Genomic DNA, 17,927 nt, shown 5'->3' on the forward strand with positions numbered 1-17,927 from the left:
GAGGAGAAAATGGGCTGCAATCATCCATCAACAATGGGCCCAGGGAAGAGAAGCAAGCAGAGGCAGAGTTTCCCCGAGGCCCACTTCCAGTCTCCTGGTATATATACTCTGACCTCACGCTCCTCTGGATATTCATCACAACTCTGCTCTTACCGAGAGATCAGACAACCTGATGGTTGACTGGGTTCTTTTTTAATTTTATCATCTTATTTCCGGGCTAGCTTTTATGATACTTGTCTTTTATGATGCTACCAAGTAAACGCCCGCCCCACCCCAGCAGGGGGCAGGAAGATAGTAATATCATCTCTGCAACAGACATAAGGCTGGAGGGTAGAAGAAACTAGGCCCCCTGGACCTCCTTAGAGATCTCCTGCTATACGTCTGCACAGCCTCCTCCTGGACCCATGCTATAATACAATGTATTCCAACCTTCTGATTCTTTTAGCTTCTTGATTAATTTACTTGCCCTTTCAAAATGTCCTCTAATCCATTACAGCCTTCCTGGAATTGCTGTCTGGCTTCTCCACATGTGATATCAGATGTCCCATAAACAACAGGACTATTACATTAAAACGATGAATGAGATGTACGCATCCTACTTCTCCTCAAGCCTATTAACTTGATGTTCCACAGGTTGACTCTCATTTAATTTACCATTTGTCAGATAACCTTTCCAGGTATATGGCTCAAGTTATGAATATCTCTTAATATCTGGAGGATGGAGAAGAACATCTGAAAGTGGGAAAAGAATCTGTGATGGTTTTTTTTTTTTTTTAATAACAGAAACCACTGGAGAAGGTGTGCACACAGTGCAATCACTTCAAGACTGGACAACAAGACTGGAGGATACCTCCTAAGTATAGTAGACCCCAGATGCTAACAGAAGGTATATTCCTGTCTCTGGAATGACAAGACTGAGTGATCAGCTAAGAACATGTCGAATTCTTTGATACTTTGCCATTAGGCACATAGTAGAAGACAGCTGTCTTTATGCATAGAACTGTCACCAAATGCACCCAGACTCAACAGATGCTGCATATCAAAGTTTTTTTTTTTTCAAGACTGAAGAAGGGGGGAAAAAATCTATCAAAATGAGGTTTGTCTGACTTTTAAACACAGGCAAAAGGAAAAAATAAAAGATTGTAATTTGGTAGAGGGAGGATACAAGTATAGGATACAACAATGCCAAGAGTATTTTTAACAAGAAGAAAAACAATTTGCTTCATAACCTCTTGCAGTGTTACAACAGAAGAATATGTTAAATACATCCAGAGAACACTGGCAAGCCATACAAAATTCCTGAGACAAATTTAAATGACCACCATCATAAAGAATTTGATTTTTTCCTTTTATGCTCTCCCTAGGCTTATGTCTGTAAAGTAAAATAAACATGTTATTAAAAGGGAATCAATAGGAGGCTTTAAAATATACAGTATCACAAAAGGTCAAGCCCCAGTATTGATTTTAATATAACATTTTTTTGTGGGCAGCTTCCCAAAGGGTTCTTTTCTAATATTGTTCTTCATTTTTCTCCCACTTTGTTCTCTGACTGGCGAATTTGTTGTTCTTGTCTGCAAAACGCTATCTAAGGCCAAGTGTGCTATGTGTGTGTCATTCCTATGACAAGCTGCTGGAAAATGAAAAAAAAAAACTAAAAGTAGCAAGTGGGAAGGCAGGAAGCAGGGATATAATAAAACTCAGAAACTTCACCACCAACAGCCACTTGGGACTCTGCTTCCCTGGGGCCTTGGCCAGCACCAATGCCCAGGAGCTGGGAGACTGAGGCAGTCAGAAAAAAAAAAAGAGATGATCTCTCAAGTTGCTGCAAAAAACTCTGAGCCAATCCTTACCGCTCCACGCTCCTCCTGATCAAAGCCCCAAATGATCTAAGGACAACGGGAATCCCTTTGTCAAGTCCAGGGGAACAAATCAGAGGCAGATGCAGCTACTTTCTGGCTCTGCCCCAACCATCAAGGCTCAAAAATTCACATAAATATTCTGACTCAGTCTCCTCTAAAAAAGAAATGCACCATACAGTATATGTTTTACATGTAATATGTTTGGGCTCAAAAATAAAAATAGAAGAGACCTTAAGAATATGTTTTCATTCTAAATTTTTAGGACAAGATGAGAAAGTCATTATTTTTATCTGGTCACCCCAGAATTATTGACGCACTCCTCATACCAGAAACTGAAAGCCAACCTTCTAGAAGGGAAAACGTGAATCACAGCTACTGCCTACAAACCACAAAAATTTGATGAGCAAGCTTTGGGCAAAAGGCCTGCAGTAGAAGGGAAAGGAGATGGAATCCAGATACCGCCTCTGGTCAGTATTTTTAGCCCCTCCAAGCTGCTTTCCAATTGAAAATTAAACCCTAAGTCAACAGAGAAGAGAGCTATCAGAAATGTGCTCCCTAGTTTGACTTAAAGGAAAAACACCTAGCCTTGTGTGCCTAGGAAGGTACACATTAGCTATAGCAAGAGTTATTGGATCTTGAGAAAGTTTGGATCTAACATACGCAAATGAATGTGTCTGGTACACAGGTAAGTGCCTGGCACACAGTAGGTGATAATTAAATAGTAGTTGCTATTGATATAAGGAATATATCTTGTCTTTTTCTCCTTCAGTACATATTCTAGCTCATTTCAATTTATCAGGCACAAGAATAAAATAATGCTGCAATTTAGTGATCGATTCTTTTTCATCCCTCCCATACAACAGACCATGAGCTTTACCTTCATTCCTTTATATTCCTGTGCAAGAGAAAGACCGTCAACAGATAAAGTACTGTGAGAAAAAAGAAAAGGAGGAGGCAACAATGCTTGATAAGAAATGCACTCATTACCTTGCTCATGCAATTGTAAGCCCTCTGTACAGTATTTTCACAATTAAAAAAAAGCATTTAAAAAATGAAAGAAAGGAAAAAAGAAAACAACAAAAACCATAAGGCAGGAAAAGGACAGCCTGTGTGAGAGGACAGAAAATCGAACACTGTAGATATTTCAGACAAAGTAATCAGGTCAAGGATCTCAGTGGGGTTATTTGAAAAGAAATATGAACAGTTAAGTGGGAGCCAGCCATACAAAACACCAGGCACCTCAAGGATCCTGGGGAGAGAACTGTAGGCGCAAACCAGTCTTCCCACCTGATGTAGCTGGATGATCAATGAGAGGGCAAAGAGGAGACCTCGATGTATGAATGTAGAAAAGAGGGCAGAAAGACAAGAGGTCAAGGGAACGGGCTGAAACTTTGTGCTAGCTACATTTTTACACTCTATGTAAATCTAATCGAAAAGCCATTAGAAGGTTTTAAGCAAATAAACCAACAATATTTAAAAGACTTTCTCTTTAAGTAAACTAATGCTGCTTTCTGAGAAACAGAATATGAGGGACAAGTGGCTCTGAGCAGGTGACTGTGGAATAGGAGAGTGAGAAATGATAATGGCTCAGTGCGTGTTTCTCAACCTTACCATTATTGACATTTTGGACAGGATGATTCTTTGTGGTGAGAGGCTATCTGTGGTATGTTTAGCAGCAACACTGGCCTCCACCTGATAGATGCCAGCAGTACCTAGATGTTGTGATGAACTAAAGTGTCAGGAAAACAAACTCTCCAACTACTGAGAAGTATTAGTTTAGACTTTGGTGTGGATACAAATGGTTAAGAGACAAATGATTTGTAGTGTATTTTTAAAGTACAAATATTAAAGCTCAATTACTCAGAATGAGGAAAGAAGGGGAAATAAAAGCAGAACAAAGGAATCAAGAATAATTAGTCATCAAAATTCTGGTGTTACCTTCATCTTTTTGGTAATCTAACACTATTCACATGTTCACCTGTTTCAAGAGCTTTCTAAGACACACCCATCAAGTTGTATAAGTTCCAGAAATCCACTTGGATAAGAGTTTATGTTTCTTTCCTTTAATTTTATAAAAAAATGAATTGCAGTTGACAGATATATTCATAAAGAAATGCACAATTTCCAGTAAATAACTGTAATGTATATAGAAATATTAATCTTTACCCACTATGTGATAGTATTTTGACAGTTTTATCTCAAAATATGCTCATGTGAATTAAAAAAACAAAAACTCCAAAAAAATTCTTTCATTTGCAAATCCTTTTGAACTAAATCCTGAATTCACTGGACTCCACAATCAAAGCAGAGCCAATCTCCACTGTGTTGAAACCTACAAAACCTTTAGTAACTATTTCAAAACAGCCTTGGGTGGAGTGTTCAGAAAACAGAAAATGCCATCGTTGCTGGGACATAATCCAAGAGCGTGATGACTATGCCTCAGATGCTAGCTGCTTGAGTTCAAATCCCAATCCCATCTTTGCTGCCAGTGTGATTACGTGAGCAAGTAAAACTCAATGTGCTGCAGTCTTTCCATCCACCAAGTGAGGATGCCTACAGGTCAAAGCCTGCCCCACAGAAATTCAGTGAGGATCAAAGACAGAGTACATGCCAAGTACTTGTGCAAGTGCAGGGTCTAAAAGCTGTGAGCTCCTACTATTACATGTGATCACTGATTACCATGTATACTAATAATACCATGACATGGTTCTATTATTTTTCCTAAAGAAAGTCTTCCTTTTGCTTTTTGAGACCTGGTCTCACTACAACTACCTCAATCTAGGGCTATCAGACTGATCTCAAATCCATGATCCTCCTATCTCTACCACCTGATTGCTGGGATTACTGTTAGCCTCCACACCCAACTGGGAAAGTTATCTTTAAAAAGAAAAAGTATTGCAAAGGTGATGTACAGAGGGGCTACGGTCACATAAGACAGGTACTGAGTATTATTCTCCCTCATTCTCTCCCAGTTTTTCCCCTCCCATCACCTCTCCCTACCAAGTTGTATAGTTCATTTCCAACATAGTGTCTAGTGAGTATCACTGCTGAATTGACTCACCATTTATCCCACTATTTCTGTGCTTCTCCTTCCCCTCCCCAAATCAGATAAATTTATATACAAGATAAAGGGTTCAGAACCAAAAACATGGACAAAAGGGAATAAACCAAAGAAAAAAAGGAAAGAAAAAAATGCAAACATTGCAAAACTCTTGTTTCTATTTCTTATTTTATATGATCGCATGCACATAGCTACTGATCTCCTAAGAATATCCTCCTTTGTTCTCACTGTGTGAATGTTTAGAGTGCTGTTTACTTTTTTTTTTTTTTTTGGTCAGTCATGAGTCCTGAACTCTGGGCCTGGGCACTGTCCCTCAGCTCTTCAGCTCAAGGCTAGCGCTCTACCACTTGAGCCACAGCACCACTTCTGGCCTTTTCTGCTTATTTGGTGCTGAGGAATCAAACCCAGGGCCTCATGCATGCAAGGCAAGCACTCTACCGCTGAGCCACCTTCCCAACTAGAGTGCTGTTTAAGTCCAAGTGTAATTATTTGTCTTTTACTATCCATTCGGTTTACTGGTAGATTTAAGGCACAATCTAATTATTACAAATGAGGGAAACCATGCAGCCTATGTTTCTTTGGGTCTGCCTTACTTCACTTAGTATAACTTTTTACAAGTTGTAAAGTCTTTTTAAATGGTGTTTATTGTTTAAGAACTACTGAGATCTTTATATTCTGAATTGGGAGAAAGGGTAGATCATATACAATATTACTCAATCTTATTTTCTTCAGAACAAACTATAGCTGGGCACTGGTACCTCATGCCTGTAATCCTAGCTACTCAGGAAGCTGAGATCTGAGGATCACAGTTCAAAGCCAGCCTGGGCAAGAGACTCTTATCTCCAATTAACCACCAGAAAACCAGAAGTGGCACTGTAGCTCAAAGTGGTAGAGCACCAACCTTGAGCAAAAAGAGCTCAGGGACAGCACCCACAACCCCAAGGATATGAATGTGTGAATGATTTTATCTGGAGAAAAACAAGGTTGAAAAGAGGAGGAAGATTCACATATTTCTTCGGTAAATTTCTCCTCTAACCAGAATTATTCATGTTTTCACTGGTCTGGAGTATGACTTTTCTTAGTCAGACCTACTTAGTTCTGTAGAAGTGAAAAAAGAATCACAAAAGCTGTTGGATAATGGCTTTTTAATTAATAGACATTCTTACATTGGTGGTTTCAGTAATGTTTTGGTACTATTTTGATGTGGCTTGGCTTTAATCTATCAATGCCATAAGGAAGCAAAATGCACTGTAATTTATGAATTTCTAAGACATTCTTGTTTTAACATAATCAGTACTCACAAAATGGAATGGGGTAATAAGGAATCTAAATGATCCATTCTGAGTAATCATGATAGAACTTGATTTAAGAGATTAGTTGAAACACTTACATGGTTAACTTCCATTTTTAAACTTTTTGTTTGACACTAAAATCTCACCAAAATCATTTTAATGAGACAACCTGAAAAACATTCAAATGAAATAGTTAAAGCCCGGAGGAAAAGATAGTTCATAAGAAAGCAAGCCAGTGTAAATAGCATATGACTAATAAATTGTTCCCATGCAGGTTGCACATATTTCAGTGAAGGAAGTCAGTATTTTATACCCAAGGAAAAATAGCCCAGCAGCTAACTTTCTTTTTTTTTTTTTTTTGGTTGGTTATAGGGCCTGAACTCTGGGCCTGAGCACTAACCCTCAGCTCTTTAGCTTAAGGCTAGTGCTCTAGCACTTGAGCCACAGCACCACTTCCAGCTTTTTCGGCTTATGTGGTGCTGAGGAATGAACCCAGGGCCTCATGCATGCAAGGCAAGCACTCTACCACTGAGCCACCTTCCCAGCCCTTAGCTAACTTTTTAATTGATTAGAAAATATAAATTTTGTAGACTCTACGGCTATGTAGACTCATGTGAAAGGCAAACAAACAGTAACACTATATACTATAAAGCCAACAACCCAACACACCATTTAATGCAACCAACACCTAATAATAGAGTAAATCAGTCTTCCGTTCTAAAAAGAGAAAGTAAGCCTATAAAGATAGAAGGAGAAATGCAAAATGATTTCCCCTAGAGAACAGATATTAATGTAAATATTGCCCCTCTTCATTGCTTCCTGTCTCTAGGGCAGGCTGACAAGTTCCTGCACCATAGAAAGTATCCTAATTGCTCTGCCAAATAGTGGATCCAGCAGGCACAGGCTGAGCCTCACTGACCAGAAGCGCGGACAGTCAGCTCTGAAGTTCATGAGGCAGGGAACCGTCTGCTTCAATGTATTCCGCACTGTCGGGGGAAAAAAACAAACCTGTCCCAATCTGAAGCTAACAAGAACTAAACTAAGAAATTTAATTGACACATTCATGAAACTAATGCACACAAAACATACTGAGTAGTGACAGTCTACATATTCAAAAAAAAAAAAAAAAACTTCAAACACAGACTCTTAAAAGAGTTTGGTCCCAAGATGGAGAAAGTTTTACAGATATCACATAGTAGCTGTCTAGATCTAATACCTTACAGCAGATCTTTTATTTACCAAAGGTTCTTAAAGAGAAAAATCAAAGTAAATCCTTGTTATTCCTTGCCATAATGGTAAATGAGAAAGTTTAAAAGCATTCCCTGGACATAGGAATTGGAACTATCAAACAATTACGTGCATGAATTCAACAAAGAAGTGTTTTCAAATCTCAACACACCTTCCTAGGGAAGTGGCTTAGCCTCTCTGTATTCTCATTTTATGAAGTGGGGTTTATGGTAATACCCAACAGGGATGTTGCAAAAATGAGACAGAACAGATGAAACGCTGAAAACAGTGGTCAATGTACGGAATGTAAAGAAAACATCAACCTATTTTTGCTTTTTTCTCATTTTAGTTGGGCATGGAAATGTTCTGCTCTGAAAAGGTTTTCACAACAAATAATCCATGACTCCAAGATATATAACTAGGTATAAATAAATTTGTCTGTATGTCATGAGGAAACTTTTTAACCAAAGATAAAGCCCATCTGCCTCTGTATAGGAATGGGAAGCAAGAGAATATAGTTCCCTCAATATGATTCTTTTTTTTTTTTTTTAGTTGGTCATGGGGCTTGAACTCTGGGCACTATCCCTGCGTTCTTTACCTCAAGGCGAGTGCTCTACCACTTGAGCCACAGCGCCACTTCTGGTTTTCTAGTGATTAATTGGAGATAAGAATCTCATGGACTTTCCTGCCCAGGCTGGTTTTGAACCTCAATCCTCAAATCTCAGCCTCCTGAGTAGCTAGGATTACAGGCGTGAGCCACCGGCGCCCAGCAATATAATACTTAACAGTCTTCTCTAACTAGAAAAAGCAAAAGAAGAGGGAGAAATGCAAAAGGATATAATGTAATGTTTGGAAAAAATATATAATCCAGAGATAAAACTGATAATTCATTCACAACTTTTTCAGGTCAAGGCTCAGGTGGCAAAGCTATTAAAAATCAAGGGAGGGCAGAAGGAAGCCCTCTGTATAATTGCTCCGAGTGGACTGTGTGTAGAAGGACCTCATCCTCTTCTCTGTGTATGTGCTGTGGCTCTCACCCTCTGCTACTCTTTCTTAAGGCACAGAACCAGTGGGACCAGCAGATAGCTTCCAGAAGGCCAAGACTGATGTCAGGTTGCTGCCCATGAAGATGGCCTTCTAAACTTAAGAAAACAGATATGGAGCCAGAGTCTAACTCTCCTTCTAGAATAACACAGAACAGTCTGCCCTACAGATGCTATCTGGATTAGAAAAATACATTCCTCAAATACTAGGTATCCGAAGTTGATAGCCAATGATTCTGATCCACAGTGTCATGAACAAAGCCCCAAGTTAGCATGAGAACCTACAATGACTCCTAGGTCTCCAAGAAAAGAAATTAGAGAGGGACTACCAGTGCTTTAAATCCACATACCTAATTATATCCCCACTTGAATGAGATTATCTCGGTTTCCATGTTAAACTTCCCTTAAATAAATGTTTACGTAAAGACCAAGTTAACAGGACTCAACAATGCACTGAGTAGGCCATTCTAGTCTAGTTCTGCTATCAACTGAAACACTTTGTAAATAGCTTTCTCAGTCACCTGTCTTTAAAAACTAGAGACAGGACTGACAATAAGCATGAATACACTACGACATAAATAATACATGATCCAAAGAACATGTTGCAAATCCCTTCCCAACCCCCAAAAGAGAAAACCTAGATTGTTCCAAGTAATGGAGAAACTTCAACAAGAATTCCTACAATAGAACACTGAGAAATGAATTCCTAGAAACGTCCACATACAGAAAGCAGCTTGAGCACAAATTACTTCAAATGGTATGCTTCTTGAGAAATAAACACTATAATTACTGTCAAACAACACGTTTGAACAAGAAGTGGGTGCACATCACTGTCGCTATTAGAACTAGTAAAAAGTTACAGATTTCTATGGCATGCTTGATTGACTTTGGTTCTCCGATTTTCTTGCTATGCAAAAATAGCTTCTAAAACAGGATTCAGAGCAGGATTCCACCGTAGCAGCAGAGCATCAGTAGGAAAGAAAATTAGGTTTGGAAAAAGAAGTAAAGAGATATGAATAAAACAGACTGGATACTCCAACCTTCTATAATTGTGAGTTATAGAAAAGCAGTTGTCTCTATTAAAAACATAGAAGTGTCACTTGAAGAAAAAAGATGAAAGTAGCAGATGGCACAGATTCTACTACCTAGTAAACAGCACTTCCAATCTTCTCCAGTGAAAACACTGAGTGCAAAGGAGTGATCTTCCTAATCCATTCACAGTGATTAGGTCTTTATCTACTTTGAAGCAGAAAGAAATGGAAAAGTATGGGTGTAAAACAACAGCAATTCAGAAAGCTAGGGACGGGTGGGAGACAGAGCTAAAATAGGGTTAGGAAGAAAAATCATCCGAAAATAGTGGGATCTTTATTTTTCATAAGAAAAAACATCACTGCAAGCCATACCCTAACAGTCATGTGATGCTGGGATTTCTGGAATTACTCACTTTGTTAGCACACTTTGTGTGCTACTTTACTCACTTCTTTGTAAATATTTTTTTTAATTAGAAGTAAAATTCATTTAACCATGCCAGTTTGACTGCAGCATAAGAAAATACTGACTGTAAACAGATGTTTTGAGGGAGATCCAGAAGATGGAGGGCAGATGAATGGAGAGAATACAGTCATAATATTCCATGTACATGCGTGAAAACAGAACCAGGTTACTTGAAGGGATGGGGAAGAGGTGGGAGGCAACAATGGAAGGGGTGACATTGGTCAAGATGCATTGTATTCATAAACTGACATGTTGAAATAAAATTCCTTTTTCCAACTACTTAAAGATCACTTTAAAATATTTGAAACATAGTAAATACAGATGAAAGGTTAAGATGGCTCAAGATTTTGAAGACTTGTGATTATGACATCAAAATTAGACTCAGCTCCATGAAGGAGGGATCTGTTGGCAGATAGTACCATAGCAAGGGCATGTTGTGAGAGTCAGAGATCACATTGCCAGTCAAGAATCAGACTTGTTCTTATAACAACTCAATCTTGAAAGAACTCAAGGATCCTATGACAGCTACTTTACTCACTTCCAAGAGCAGTGTTTACCCCCCGCCCCTACACACACACACCCATCTCTTAAAGATTCCTTTGCCTTCTTTTCCACTCAAGAAACCAAGTTTCCAAACTGAGAACCCTTTGGGAATAAGCCACATCCAAACCATAACCCTGTCCCTCCTAGAAAATTCTGTGGTCAAGATCTTACATCATAGTGATTCACTCCATTGAACATGATTACTGAACATTCTACTTGAAAGGTCCCATGCTATATACACAATTTTTCATATTAAATTCTTTAAACATGACTATAACTCACAAAACCCTGTTTGTAGCTTGCAAACTCCTCCTTCCTAGTCTAACTTTTTCATATGAAGGCTAAAAATACTTAATACAATCAATTCTTTTTTAAGTAAGTTTTTTATTGTGAAAATACTGTACAGAAGGGTTACAGTTACATGAGCAAGGTAATGAGTACATTTCTTATCCAGCATTGTTGCCTCCTCCTTTATTTTTCCCCTACCATCCCTTCCCTCCCACATCCTCAGCTACACCCCTCACCCCCACACCCAAAATCACTTCTTAAACATAACCAATTTAAACAGAAGGAACCAGCCCTATAAATTCCACCATTATGAGAAACTAAAAGGTACAAATAAGTTTTACGCCCCACTTGATGGTATCTATCCGGCTATCAATGGAAAAGTAAATGGTCTGTGTTATATGTTAAACAAGATAACCGATAAAAATGTATGACTAATTTATTAGGCCACTTACTAAATTAATTATTTTAAGCCTCACAAGTCAAATGCAATTTTCCAAATAATTAAAAGTGAGGGGAAAAATTTTCAACTAACATCCAACCAACATTCAACTAACAAGCAGCCAACAGGAAATCTTGGCTGATGTACAACTAGTTACATCAAGCAGCTATTACTTCATTCTGTAGAAAGGTAATTAAAACTAACATATTTTTACTTTAATAAGAGGTAAAATTCAAATGCCAAAGATTAAAGGTCATGAGTGGTAACATTTTTCTGGCTGTCAAGAATCTGACTTCTGAAGGCAGGACAAAGGGGAGAAGTAAAGAACATTTAAAAAGACTACACTCACACTGTATCACATATACTTGCTACACTGGCTGGTTGTGGTTGCAAATCGACACAGTCAACTACTATCTAAATATACATAAGACTTTCACCACAAAAACAGAAGGCTCACGGTCGAATTAACTCTGTACTGCATGCTGAGTTCCTATTCTGTACTATACACGTTTTGATAAGCAAAAGCATGACTCTATAAATTAGAATCACCAATTTCAGATTTTGAACTAATCCATCAGCAATTTGGATGCATAACTTTGTTAACTAAGCAAATCGCTCAGGAGTCCCATAAACCTACTAAACAGAATCCATGTGTAAGCTTTATTCTAAATATAACAGCTTATAGCTGATGTTGTCACTGTGGCTTTACCAACAAACCTCTACTGGGGCATGTCTGCATTAAAGTTTAAAGGAAAGACAATCTACAAGGAGTTGGGTTGACTTATAATGCCCTAAAGAAATTTCCGTTTTGCTAATTTTGGAATGGGATCTAAATATGTGTAGCAATCAGTCAGAGAAGTAGACAAAGAGGAGAAAGGTAAAACACCCTAGGGAAGTTATTCCATCTGTCAGATTCCATGTTCTGAGTGTATAGAGACTCGGTTTTGCCAGTTCTAGAACACATGCTTTTCCATGTTTTCACATGCCTGAAAGCATCTCACAACTGCTGCCCGCCAGTGGCAATCCTGCTGCTATTGTCATAGCTAGTATGTAAGCATCAAAATTTGCAGACCTTTAAGGATACAGGCGGACCTGTTGCAACAATGAGAAGTACAAGCTGTCATGTCCAAAGCGAGCTTTACAACGTTTGGGGGGGGGAGGGGGAGGGGAGAGGGAGGGAAGGGATGTGAAGGGTAAACAAAGGAGGAAGCTGCAATGCTTGATAAGAAATGTACGCATTATCCTGCCCATGTAATTGTAACTCCTCTGTACAGTATGTTCACAAAAAAATAAAATAAAATGAAAAAAAATATTTGCAGACCTGGTGTCAGCCCTTCAGCCTAAAAAATTCCCAAGAACAGTAGAGCAATCAGTTAAAGAATACGGTACCACCAGGTTTTCATCAACACAGAACATGATATTATACAGAAAAACAAGGACATCATACCCCTAGTCTAAACATGATTCAAAGGATAGAAATTCTGTATGCATAGGTCTGAAGAACAGTGGTTGCATTACCAGCACAATCCATTCTCTGTTGTGGGCAGTGAGCAGGGAACCTGTGCTGTGAATTATAGGACATTTAAGACTATCTCTGGTCTCCCACAATGTGTAAAAACACTTGACAAGTATGACAGGCAACATGGTCTACAAATATTATCAAGCATCCCAAGACTAAAATCTCCCCCAGTTCCAAACCATTACCTTAATCAATGTATTTTGCTTACTCTTTCCTCTTAATGAATATACAAGTGATGTGTTTTTACAAATTCAAAATTAGTCTTCAGGAGCCCTTTCAATAAAGAAGCCCAAAGAAATAAACTATTGTGCTGCATGTTGTAACAAATTTTTTCTTAATGGTATATCTTTTTCAAAAAAATCACGGCCTCTTCAGTTCAATGGAATTCAGCCGCCTGCTATCTATCCCCCTTTGTTAGAGGGCCCTCCCTCATCTAGATCTCTTTTTGAGGATTACTTCCCACTGTGAACAGTTTTAGTAGTCTCCAGTCCTTCCCTATGGTTCTCTAGTCTTCCTTTTAATGCTTTTGAACTATCAAATACACTTCTAAAAATTGCCCTTCTTCCAAGTTAATCGGGGTTAAGTTTCTATCTTTCAACCAAAAGACATCAAACTGGAACATGGTCTTTACTTAAGCTACCCAGATGGAAGACATTTCAGGATATGTCCCAGCCACAAAGTTCACAAACTTCCCTGCCTCACCCCTTAACTCTCCTCCACCTAGTAGAATGAGTAGGGTGAACTGAAAATGGTTAGAACTGTGGGTGGTGGTTCTGGAGATTCAACGGACTCTTCTCTGGCTTTGAGTGAGCCTAAAAAGTTCCACATTGTTTTAAAGAAGATTACACATAAAAATCAAAAGAATATTGAATGTTTATGCCACAAAGAAATGATAAGCATTTGAGGAAGCCAGTTTGCCATAACCTGAACATTATGTAGTATTTGAATCTGTTGAAAAAAAATCACTAAGTGTACATATATACAAATGGAACTAGGAAACTTGATAGGTGAGAGTGAAGAAAAATGATGGAAGGGTGACTTTGACCAAGACTCACTGTACATAGAAATAATGAACATGTGAAATTGAAAACCCCTGTAAAATGATTTGAAGATGCTACTAGATTACAGATAGATAGATGGATAGACACGCAAGTTATAGACACATAGATACATGGATGAGAGACGATGATACAGACAGACAAGAAGCAGCACATGGTACCCCATAAGTATATACAATTTTTAGGTGCCAATTTAAAATATAGCAAATCAATTTTATAATAATTCTTTTTTTTGGGGGGAGGGGGTCCGGTCGGGTCGTGGGGCCTGAACTCTGGGCCTGGGCGCTGTCCCTCAGCTCTTCAGCTCAAGGCTAGCACTCTACCACTTGAGCCACAGTGCCACTTCCGGCTTTTTTCTTTTTGCTTATATGGTGCTGAAGAATCGAACCCAGGGCCTCAGGCATGCAAGGCAAGCGCTCTACCACTGAGCCACCTTCCTAGTCCCAATTTTATAATAATTTTATAAAGAAAATTATCACAATGAAAATTAATCCTCAAATCCTTTCAAACAAGTATAGTTGAAAGTTACAAGTACTAGCACATACATTCAGATCCAATGTACTGGAGACATGGTTGACCATGTGAACACTGGAGGAGTATTGAAAACTTAAGTCATCGAGAGATGTACAAGTGGCATTACAATGGCATGAGGAACTATTTTTGCAAAACTGCTTGCAAGTCTGATTTCAAATTAGGAAACAGATACGATAATGCATAAATAAAAGTTGCTTTTAAAAGACGAACCATAAAACTTACTGCTTTTTGAAAAGTTTCTTCTATGGTAGAAAAAAGGAAACAAAACCAAACAAGAAAAAAAAAAGCAGCTATCAATTCCTCTAAGAACCACCATATTGAAGAACACACTTTTTGTCAAGATTTGACAGCTAGAAGTTTTCATAAAGGAGGCTTCAAACAAAACATTTTTAAAAAGAAAAAAATAATAAAAAGGCTGTACCACTCTCTGTTCTCCTTAAAAGTGACAGAAAATAAATTCTTTATCAATACTCATTTGTCCAAGTTACAGCTAGGCTGCCAAGCCTATTCTAAATGAGATATGAAATTGGCTCTCACCAGCACCTTTTATTCAACTTATCTGTCTGGTCCTTTTTCCAGAATCAGCAGGGCACACAGGAGTAGAATAAGGAAGGAAAGAAACACAAACACATAGGCATACACACAACAACATACACACACACACACACACACACACCATAGGGAACGTTATCATAACTAAAAGACTGAACCATATAAGAAAAAAAATCCTATGTGAAATATAATAAACAAAATTAGTTTAACCAAAAATCTTTTATTAAAAATAAGATTCAATTAAAAATAATAGAATTTCAAAAGCTAAGAACTGCTACTACAACACATTGGTTTTCTCTACTTAATGAAAGTGAATTGAATTTTTTAATATTTAAACTTTACTATCTAATTATATATTCTACCAAGCAAACCCAAATAAATAATTTTAAATGCTCCATGGGAAACTAATGAAATATACACAGACTCTTTTGGAAGTACTACCCATAGCTTCAATTTTTTTCAAAACATGAAGCCATAAACCACCTCTTCTTCTTGAGAAAATAGTGGTCTTAAACAATTCATATTCTGATCTGTATGTTTTGTGCACATTATGGGTTACCTTAGCTGTTTGTCAAGGGGAGGAACACAGAGAACATATTTCAACCTCTTCATTTCAGGGATTCGTGCCCAAAGAGGTTAAGTTGAGGGTCCTAGGGTCAATAAGGACTTCAGTCTATTCAAAGGTTCTTTATTGGCTCTCTCAAACAAAAAGATTCAAAACAAAACAGCCGCACAGCGAGCATCGACTCAGTGGAGGCCTGTGCCTGATGCTCACAGTAGAGAGACATTCACACCACGTGATCCGAATGCTCTGTTCTACATGCAAACCTCAGAAATGGCACAGATGGGAAGCACTTGACACTATCTTGGACTAAAATGTATTCACACATTTTTCTGAATAAATATATACTTTAAGTCTTTTAAAAGTACTGTTTTTGACCCAAAAAAATGTATTTGTGCTGTTTTGTACACTGCTTTTTTTTTTCAGTTCATGGCTCTTAGCATCCTTTTGAATCAGCACATAAGGATATACTTGACTGTCGAGTATCCCATGGTAGGAATAGACCATACTGCATCCATTTGCTTCCTCAAGAGGGCCACGTGGATTGCTTCTAATTTTCTACTATTACAAAACCCTTCAGTGCGTAGTTTTTAACTGTTATTTGTAATAACAAAATAATGGCAATAATAAGATGAAATATATATGTAGAAAAAAATCTATAGTATTAAGAATGGTTATGGCTACAAGACAGAATTATAGAAGATTTTTAATCTTCATATACATTCCTGTAACATCACCAATTTTTAAGTGAGAATATTACCAATTAATACTATTTGTTAATTTGAGTACTATATTCAAAACGGTATAATCTCTAACATTATCTGCTTTAATATTTAATAACAGGTAATTTGATTTTTATTCTTAAACATATTCATTGGTAGATTTTGAAATTCTGAAAAAATCCTCAAAACTTAAATTTCATATATTGAGAAAGCAAGACTCAATATTTGTATAACTAAGAATCTTTAGTAGATATGATAACTCTGTACAATCAAGTGTGGGGAGAAGGTAATACAGGATTTTAACAAGCACATTTCAAAACTAAAATTGGGCTGGGCACCAGTGGCTCACACCTATAATCCTTACTCGGGATCCCAGTTCAAAGCCAGTCTGGGTAGGAAAGTCAAGTCCAAGAAACTCTTAACTCCAATTAACAAGAGGGGATTAAAAAAAAAAAAAAGACAAAAGTGGAGCTCAAGTGGTAAAGTGCTAACCTTGAGCAAAACAGCTCAGGGAGAAAACTCTGGCCCTGAGTTTGAGCCCCAGGAGGACACTGGAAACAAAAAAACAAGCTGAGCTGGTGGCTCACGCCTGTAATCCTAGCTCTCAGGAGGCTGAGATCTGAGGATCAAGGTTCAAAGCCAGCCCAGGCAGGAAAGTCCGTGAGACTATTATCTCCAATAAACCACTCAGAAACCGGAAGTGGTGCTAAGTGGCGTTGTGGCTCAAGTGGTAGAGTGCTAGCTTTGAGTTGAAGAGCTGAGGGACAGCGCCCAGGCCCAGAGTTCAAGCCCCACAACCGACAAAAACAAACAAACCAAAAAAAAACCCTAAAATTATCCAAGTTCATATCAGATCATTCTGAAGTTCAGCCAATCGAAAATAATGTGTCTTATTACAATCATTCTCCTCTAAAGACATTTGATGCTTATGACAAGTCCACAAAAATTCCGAGATGCCATGGAACTCACCGCCTCTGACTTTCAGAATCCCTTTTGGCTTGTCCCAGTGCCAGCTCCTCCGCTACTCTTCGTTTTAATTCTTCATCGGAAACTAGAATCAACAAAAGCAGAAACAGATGAAATAAGCAACTTCTGAAAACAAGGGCAAGAAAACACTCAGGAAAAGCAAGCTGAGCTGGAGCGGATGGACCAAGTTGGGCCAGGTGCTCAGTGCCTCCTTCCAATGCATTTCCAATGCACTATGGAAGAGCAATTAGTACGCCCAGGAGTACTTTCATCAAGAGTTGTCTGGTGACCTAGAAATTTCCACACGTGCCAAAATTTGTCATAAACTTGAGGAGCTTCTAACTGCCCAGTGGGGATCGAGCTATTAAGTATGAATTCTTTAAAATAATGTCCTAATATTAAAGTCTGACAACTGCAAGTAAAGAGAAGTCCAGGGACGTTAGAAAAGTGGAAAATGAACCAAAGTCTTCCCTTCAATAACTAAATATTTAATAAAATCATTCATTATCTAATGATCCTTTGTATTATATTCACTTCTTCTTGATTTATGATATATAGAAATTTGGAAACAATATTTTTTGGAAAACATGTCATTCAAATTCAAGTGCCAACAACTGGAAGGAGGCCAGTGTTGAGACCACGGCTGTATCTTCCTAAATATCCAGTGACTTAAATCATGACCCAAAGAGCCCCAGAAACTATTTCAGAATTGTCTGGAGTACAAATAATCAGGTATTATTTCAAATGGTTCAACTACTAGCTGGGAAA

General features: G+C 38.1%; 1 protein-coding gene across 2 annotated transcripts in view; it reads right to left on the reverse strand.

Moving 5' to 3' along the window:
• Positions 1 to 17,927, reverse strand: part of Chchd3 (coiled-coil-helix-coiled-coil-helix domain containing 3) — a 264,171-nt gene that overhangs the window by 187,841 nt on the left and 58,403 nt on the right. For both annotated transcript variants that reach the window (XM_042696002.1, XM_042696001.1), the window contains exon 3: positions 17,163 to 17,244. In XM_042696002.1, coding sequence (XP_042551936.1) covers positions 17,163 to 17,244 — 82 coding nt within the window. The remainder of the gene's footprint in view (positions 1 to 17,162; positions 17,245 to 17,927) is intronic.

Source organism: Dipodomys spectabilis, unplaced genomic scaffold (assembly GCF_019054845.1).
Source record: "Dipodomys spectabilis isolate Male_0828 unplaced genomic scaffold, ASM1905484v1 ptg000197l, whole genome shotgun sequence".
NCBI lineage: Eukaryota > Metazoa > Chordata > Mammalia > Rodentia > Heteromyidae > Dipodomys > Dipodomys spectabilis.